The sequence below is a fragment of the Dendrobates tinctorius genome, unplaced genomic scaffold (assembly GCF_039654945.1).
Source record: "Dendrobates tinctorius isolate UK_male_01 unplaced genomic scaffold, ASM3965494v1 ptg000079l, whole genome shotgun sequence".
Classification (NCBI taxonomy): domain Eukaryota; kingdom Metazoa; phylum Chordata; class Amphibia; order Anura; family Dendrobatidae; genus Dendrobates; species Dendrobates tinctorius.
The window spans coordinates 3,738,068-3,746,794 of record NW_027361747.1 but is presented as its reverse complement, the minus strand read 5'-3'; the positions used below and the strand labels follow the sequence as shown (position 1 = coordinate 3,746,794).

General features: G+C 43.9%; 1 protein-coding gene across 1 annotated transcript; it reads left to right on the top strand.

Moving 5' to 3' along the window:
• The first annotated feature begins 349 nt into the window (after positions 1-349).
• On the top strand, positions 350-2,324 carry LOC141096722 (uncharacterized). Its single transcript, XM_073583451.1, has 2 exons — positions 350-640; positions 751-2,324. The coding sequence occupies exon 2, from the start codon at positions 986-988 to the stop codon at positions 2,222-2,224; it is 1,239 nt and encodes a 412-aa protein (XP_073439552.1). The 5' UTR covers positions 350-640; positions 751-985; the 3' UTR covers positions 2,225-2,324.
• Positions 2,325-8,727: the final 6,403 nt, after the last annotated feature.

The window sequence follows — 8,727 nt, the reverse complement described above, 5'->3', positions numbered from 1 at the left end:
GGAAACCCAACAGTGTCATCGTGGTCTACAGTGACTGCTTTGAGTATTGTATTGCTACATTGTGCCGCAGTGACTGTTGTCCTTGACGGCACTGTTGGGTTTCGTGCTAGGCGTATTCTAGCAGGAAACCCAACAGTGTCATCGGGGTCTACAGTGACTGCTTTGAGTATTGTATTGCTACATTGTGCCGCAGTGACTGTTGTCCTTGACGGCACTGTTGGGTTTCGTGCTAGGCGTATTCTAGCAGGAAACCCAACAGTGTCATCGGGGTCTACAGTGACTGCTTTGAGTATTGTATTGCTACATTGTGCCGCAGTGACTGTTGTCCTTGACGGCACTGTTGGGTTTCGTGCTAGGCGTATTCTAGCAGGAAACCCAACAGTGTCATCGTGGTCTACAGTGACTGCTTTGAGTATTGTATTGCTAAATTGTGAAGCAGTGACTGTTGTACTTGACGGCACTGTTTTTTTTTATCAACAGTGGACAAAGTCCGAACACGTTGGCGTTCGATCAAGGACCGCTTCAACAGTGATGTTCGTGCTGAGGGCCAGGTTCGCAGTGGATCTGCGTCAAGGACCAGAACTAGATACCGTCACTATCACGCGTTGCAGTTCCTACGACCGGTCCTTGCCACAAGATCGTAAGTATTATACATTTTGGGTTTTTATTTTTATTAATCTGTGTTTTTCTAATCCACAGCTGATGCTTCTTGTAAAGGCATGGTAGTAATGATTTTCCTTTCTTCCACAGCACCTGGAGCAGCACCCTGCAACCTGGCCCTGGAGCGGTCCTTCGTCGGACGTCCTCTGACCCGTCCCAGCCATCCGACAGCCAGGAAGCACCTTGCAGGTCCCACACACACACAGCTGGTGACCAGGAAGCTGGGCCATCAGGTGTTCCCCTGTCCCAGGTCTCTGCCACTGGTTATGCGGGCACTACCCGCCAGCGGCAGAGGGCCTTGGAAAGGAATGTCTTGCCCGAGTTTATGCATTTGAGCGAGACATTTAATTCCAGCCTCAAGTCACTGTCCGACAGAGTTGAAAGCGGTTTTGCACTGATGGAACGTGGTTTTAACCACTTTGAACACCGCTTCAATTCTGTAGAACAGCGCCTTGACCGTCTGGAGGCCGACCTCAACAGACCAGCACACCATTTTTTTAGTAAGATTGAAAAGGGCATGGCGGAACACCTTAGTCCTGATCAACAGCTGAATGTGCTGCAGGCCTGCAACAATGCTTTCTTGCAGGCTATGCAGCATAATCGGTACGGTCAGCAGTCAGTGGTGTCCTTTCCACCTGTGCCACCATTGACTCGCTTCACCTCACTACCGACTTGTGCTGCATACCACTGCACGGACACCTCTCTTCAAAGGCTGGACACCCACCGTTACACCACCACAAGTCTGAGTGCAGCTGGTCACTTCACCGACACCACCATGGCAAGCGCTGCTCCTGTCTGGAGCACCACCGCCAATCCCATGCATGCGTGGAGCTCAGCCACCACTAGGCAAACATGGAACAGCCCTGCCGCTACAACAACATGTAGTAGCCCTGCCACCACCACTCTGCAAACCTGGGCCATCACTGCCGCCACCAGTCCTCCTGCAAGGACGAGCACTGAACAAGAAGAGCAGCATCAGCCACCTCAGCAGCAGCAGCCAACTCAGCAGACGCCACCTCAGCAGCAGCAGCCACCTCAGCAGCAGCCGCCACCTCAGCAGCAGCAGCCACCTCAGCAGCAGCCGCCACCTCAGCAGCAGCAGCAACCACCTCAGCAGCAGCCGCCACCTCAGCAGCAGCAGCAACCACCTCAGCAGCAGCTGCCACCTCAGCAGCAGCCGCCACCTCAGCAGCAGCCGCCACCTCAGCAGCAGCCGCAACCTCTGCAGCAGCAGCCGCCACCTCAGCAGCAGCAGCCATACCAGCAGACGGGGGACCTACATTCCATATTTGCCCCTACTTCAAGGCGAAATCAATCAAGGCGGGCATTGGGCCAAAGTCGGTCCAGGCACACAAGCCTACGGCGACATGCCATTACAACTAATGTAACTGAACAGATTTCCTCTCCTACAAGTGTTCCAAGTTTAATTCCCTTAACTGGACTACCTTCCCCCACAAGTTTTGTTGCCCCTTCCCCTCAAACACCGTCTTCAACTGCAAGTGTTGCATATTCCCTGCACACCCCCAAATTGAAACCATCTGCCCCCAAACGCCGTAAAAAATAATTTTTAAATTTTTTTTTTGTGATAAAAAATAAATTTACATTTGTGGTTCACCATTAATAAGTTTCATTAATGTTGTTTGCGCCGCTCACACACACTGATGGGTAAATACATGTTAAAAACCAACCCAAGGGCTAGTATAGTCATATGTGAAATAACATGGACTAGTATAGTCATTCAAAGGCCTAGTGTAATAACTCTAGTTTTACCAAATAGAATCTGTTTTCATGAAAAACAAACTGTTGAAACTTGTCTAAAAAATAAGTTTCTTTCTAGTTTCACCAGTTTGTTTTTGGTGAAACAAGATGCTAGTTGTTAAAAATCGAGTTATTACAGTAGGCCTTGGTATGACTATACTAGGCCGTGGTATTTCACATATACTACTAGCCCCAAGGCCTAGTATACTCATATTTGAAATACCACGGCCTAGTATAGTCATTCCAAGGCCTAGTGTAATAACTCTAGTTTTACCAAATAGAATCTGGTTTCATGAAAAACAAACTGTTGAAACTTGTCTAAAAAATAAGTTTCTTTCTAGTTTCACCAGTTTGTTTTTGTTGAAACAAGATGCTAGTTGTTAAAAATCGAGTTATTACAGTAGGCCTTGGTATGACTATACTAGGCCGTGGTATTTCACATATACTACTAGCCCCAAGGCCTAGTATACTCATATTTGAAATACCACGGCCTAGTATAGTCATTCCAAGGCCTAGTGTAATAACTCTAGTTTTACCAAATAGAATCTGGTTTCATGAAAAACAAACTGTTGAAACTTGTCTAAAAAATAAGTTTCTTTCTAGTTTCACCAGTTTGTTTTTGTTGAAACAAGATGCTAGTTGTTAAAAATCGAGTTATTACAGTAGGCCTTGGTATGACTATACTAGGCCGTGGTATTTCACATATACTACTAGCCCCAAGGCCTAGTATACTCATATTTGAAATACCACGGCCTAGTATAGTCATTCCAAGGCCTAGTGTAATAACTTTTAATGGAGCAGATTACATTCATCCACTCAATGCTGACTTGTATTCCCCATGGACTTTCATTGGGGTTGGGTTTTGAGTGTTGTGTTTTGAGAAAATCACATACTTTGTTTTAAACTATTTGCACAATTTTATCTTGAAAAAAAATTGTTTCCTGATTCATGGCCTGCAGCTTTGCTCATTCCAATATATTTCACGCAGACTAGCAATGCTGCATTTTAACTCGTATGTGTATTTACCTGCCCAGGTGTGTGAACATAACAAAATTCAGTTATACATGGGAAGTTTTTTAATTAATCGGAGTTTAAAAAATATAGTGCACTCAGTAATGGTATCAAATAAGGATTTTTATTACCATAAACAACAACATTACACCATTTCATCTTGCCAGTGCACCCGTCCTACATCAGAAATAAAGTAGGCCGCAAATTTGTCCCTCATTTGGCCAACTTCAACGGATGACCTGAGAGTGTGCTGAGTGAATTCAGGCAATGGGTTAGGAGCATCATCGTCCAGTGCAAAGGTCGGGTGCTCTTTAGCCATCACAAAGTTATGTAGAACCACACAGGCCTTCACCACCTCATCGACTGTTTCAAGTTTAAGATTAATGGCCGTGCCCAGAATTCGCCATCTGGAAACAAGAATCCCAAAAGCACACTCGACAGTTCTTCTGGCCCTGGTCAGCCTGTAATTAAAAATTTTTTTGGTGTGGTCCAAGTCCCGGCTGGAGTAGGGTTTCAGTAAGTTTCCGCACATTTGAAAAGCCTCATCGCCAACCATTACAAAGGGCAGTGGCGGAGCTTCGGTGTGAGGAAGAGGCCGTGGCATAGGGAAATTAAATTGGTTGCCATACAACCTCCGGCCCATGTCTGAGTTTTTAAAAGCCTGCGAGTCATTACCACGGCCAAATGCTCCAATGTCCACTGCTACAAACATACATCCGGCATCCGCAATTGCAATGAGTACTATTGAAAAGTACTTTTTGTAATTATAGTACTCAGATCCCGTTCTTTGGGGTTTGATGATCCGTATGTGTTTCCCATCAACAGCTCCCAAACAGTTGGGAAAATTGCATACTGTCCAGAATTTGTCAGCAATTTCCATCCACTTTTCAGCGGTGGGCAGGGGCATAAATTCTGGGCAAAGAACATTCCAGAGAGCCCGGCAGGTGTCAGCAACAATTCCAGACAAGGTAGAGATTCCAATACGGTACTGGAAGTGTAGTGAGGATAGGGTTTCTCCAGTCGCCAGGAATCTGTGAACAGACAAAGAAGTAAAATTAATATTTATGTATATTATTTTTAAAAACTATAAAAAAAATATTAGTACATTCACGAAAACTAATTACCCAAGGTTTTGAATACTAAATTTACAAAAAAAAACATCAGACCACACCCCTTTGTTTTTAAAACATACCGTAATGTCACCAGTAGCCGTTCCTCAGGAGGAATCGCACGACGGAGCTGTGTGTCCTGTCTCCGGATGGATTGTTGGACACGAGCAAGCAAATCCATGAAACTTTCGTGGGACATCCGGATATAATCTGTAAATTTCTCCGGGTTTGACTGGAGCTCGCTGTAGAGGGTATGGTATGCCACACGGCTCTCCCGGAGTTCAACAATCGGATGTATCCACATACGCCGCCGTCTTCGCTGCCTCTCTCTCTTCCTTTGTTCATGGCAAGCAACTGCATACGCCTGAGCCATCGCGATGTCCAAATCCAAGTTGAAGTGAAAACTCTTCCAGCGCAGATCCATGGTCACGAGAAGAATCAAGCAAATGTGAAGAATACTGTAGACAGGGTGTATATATATTAACATACCACACCCACAATGAAGTCCCATTGGTCTTGTGTGTTGTTGAATGGTTGTTTTTTCTTTTTTGTGGGGTTTTTCCAAAATCTGTAAAAAAACGCAAACGCACAAAAAACGCATACAAACGCGCAAAAACGCTGCGTTTTTTTCCTGCATGCGCATTAAAATGCTGGAAAAAAACGCAGCGTTTGTATGCATTTGTATGCGTTTTTTTAATGCGTTTTTTTGCGGGAAAAACGCGCTGCAAAAAAAAGCAAGTGTGAAACTAGCCTAAGGCTATGTGCCCACGTAGCGATTTTTAAGCGTTTTTGCTGCGATTTTGTCGCGAAAACGCTTAAAAATCGTGTACAGAACGCCCCCCATGCATTCCTATGGCATTCCGCACATGATGTGCTAATGCTGCGCTTTTTTCCGCGGCGGAATCGCATCGCGGAAAAAATCGCAGCATGCTCATTCTTTTGTGCGGAATCGCAAAGAATTGCCGCGATTCCGCACCCATAGGAATGCATGAGAATCGCTTACTTCCCGCATGTGACTATGCCCACCATGCGGGAAGTTAAGCGTCTCATGTGCGGTTGGTACCCACGGTGTGGAGGAGAGGAGACTGTCGTCCAGGCCCTGGGTACCATACCCCTGTAAAAAAAAGAATAAAAAATAAAAAATCGGGGTATATTTACCTTCCGATGTCCCGCGCTGCATTCCCGGCCTAGCGTTCCCAGTAATGCCTTGCGGCAAGGCCCTGTAATGACGTAGTCTCGCGTGACTCTAGCGGTCTCGCGAGATCGCTATAGCAACGCGAGACTATGTCATCACTGGTCTCGCAAGGCAATACTGGGAACGCTGAGACCCGGGAATGCAGAGCGGGACGCCGGAAGGTAAATATACCCCGATTTTTTTATTTTTTTTTAGCATTTTAACATTCTATCTTTTACTATTGATGCCGCATAGGCAGCCTCAATAGTAAAAACCTGGTCACACTTGTCAAACACTATGTTTGACGAGTGTGACCAACCTGTCAATCACTTTCCAAGCGATGCTTCAAATCGCTTGAAAAGTGCTTGAATATCGCACGCGAAAATCGCGGCAAAATCGCGATCATAATCGCGGTAAAATCGCAGTGAAATCGCGTGGAAAAAACAGCGCGATTTCTGGGAAGGAGTGCGGTTTTTAGTGAGCGTTTTAAAACGCTACGTGGGCCCACAGCCTAAGAGGAGACTTAATAGCTGTCTACAAATATCTGAAGGGATGTCAAGGTAGAGGGATCATCATTCTCATTTGCACATGGAAACAGGAGAAGCAATGGAATGAAACTGAAAGGGAGAATATACAGATTAGATATCCGAAAAATATTTTTGACAGTGAGGGTGAACAATGAGAGGAACAGGCTGTCATGAGAGGTGGTGGTGAGTTCTCCTTCAATGGAAGTCTTCAAACAGGCTGGACAGACATCTGTCTGAGATGGTTTATTAAATCCTGTGCTGCTTTGAGTAGGGGGTTGGAGATGATGACCCTTGAGGTTCCTTCCAACTGACTGATTTTTCTACTTTTTTTGGAGAATTGGAGTGTCTGTCCTTGTGGGGTGTACTTATAATGTTCTGGGCAGCCCACCTCATATAATAGTATGGACGTCACTAATAGGCTGCAAGCTGGCATGCTGCACTACACGTATCAATGTGACAGGTATCTTATACAAGGCATGTGCACTGATAATAATAAGCAACCACCCCTCATGCACGGTAGGGCTTCCCATGGATGGGAGTCTCAGCCTGGCCCAGTCCTGCTTAGCCATTATTCACAATGAAGTTTTTTGACTCAAGGTGATGTTTAATACCAAAGACCAATTAGGACTATCCCTGTGGGTACATGTTGTAGGGGTGGGATGGCTTTAAAGAAGTTGACCACTACTTTTTCATTGATTACCTATACTTACGATTAGTCATCAATGTCTGATTGGCTTGAGTCGACCACACAGCACCCTAGCCGATTAGCTGTCATCGGTGCCGGCGGAGGCTGCCGGTTACAAGTACTCATTAGCAGAGCTGGACGTCTTCTGGTAGTGGGCAAGAATAGGAGGCGATTGTGTAGTACCCTGTGGCTGCCACTATCAGAAGACGGACAGCTCCACAAGTGAGCATTTCCGGTAGGCGACCTCCATCGGTGGGGGTGCCAGTTGTCGGTCTCTTACTGATAACACATTGATGACTTATTCTAAGGATAAGTCATCCATGAAAACGTAATGTACTGTTACTATTTACTTGCTGTAGGGTATATACTCATTTTTGTTTTTTCTTGTTTTTTTTTTCTGTGAAATGGCCATACTGTGAACTCGCTCTTACACGTTCACGTACACCATCTTATAGCCCAGCTGAGTTTTTTGGTTTTACAGTACAGTATTATTGCAATAATACAGTAAAAGTTACTGGAAACATAACTTTTAGATATGTGTAAGGTAAAATGGTGCCTGAGAAAACTACAGCTCATCTTCAAAAAAACATGATCGCATATAGCTTACTTGCAAAAAAAAAAATTGTTATGGCTGCTGCTATATCTATGAATGTGAGAAGGGGAAAACAAAAGTATTCTTTTAGTTGTCTGAACACAAAAGTGTGCCTAATGGGAATGGTCATGTTAATATGCATGTGTATAAGTGGGTGAGAAACTATGAGGAGGAGACCGGACACAGTCCCTGCACATGGACCCTTCTCTGTCAGTGTGCACCCCTGGAGGGACGTAACAACGCAGAGTTATAAGAAAATCACTCCAGAATTGTTATTGGAAAACAAATACAAGTGCTATAAAAAAAAACGGAACACCAGACAATGTCAGGAGAGCTGACAGAAGCTCTTCAAGCGAAAAACAATGCAAGGCACGCAATGTGGTCAAGGGGCATTTTCCAGACACCCCTGTCAGTTTTCATTAACAATCCTCTCAAATATAAATAGTCTGATTTTCATCAAGAAGTAATTTTCCTTAAAGGGATTATCTGGTTTAGAAAAGAAAAACAATTTATTTTGTTGGATTATAAGACACATTTTTATGTAGTCCATCAAAAGAAAAAAAAGAAAAGCTTAAAGAGATGCCTCCATGTGAGCTAAAATGGTATATTGCCAATGGCTGGAGAAATGATAAAAACAAGGTTAGTACACATTCTCCCAAAACAGAGAATGTGATACTTATATGGAACAACAGAAAATGGAGCATGTTACTAAATATCTCATGCACAAGTTCATCTATGTGTATAGTGGCATCTTTAACTTTAGGCCTTTCAGAGATCATTTCATCTTCAACTTGCTTAACTGTTCACAATAACAGTAATTTTGACCAGGGGTGCACAAACTTTTACATCCCAATGTAGATGCTAGACAAAAGGTGGACTGCAAATGAATGTCATTTTGGGGTGTGAGGTACAATGGTGCAATTTTCTGGCTGTGAAACCCAGAAAGAGAAATTTGTGCTCCTGGTGCATCCTTCTATTGTCTTCTAAATGTAATGAGATCACATCATTGGAGGCTTTATGGATGGAGCAATGCCGTGTGCTAGCAACAATATGTTTTCATCTTTACCAATAAATATCAAATAAAAATAACACAAATATCAAAATGTTCATATAAAATGATATAAAAGTCTTGAAAGTGTGGAACATTAAGAATATTTACCATGGAGATAAGAATTAATGTTCATCTTTTGGCTAGGCTTCCTTTTTTTTTT

Bases quoted from the DNA above. Each gene is read 5' to 3' on its own strand.
- LOC141096722 (XM_073583451.1), top strand. From the start codon at position 986: ATGCATTTGAGCGAGACATTTAATTCCAGCCTCAAGTCACTGTCCGAC.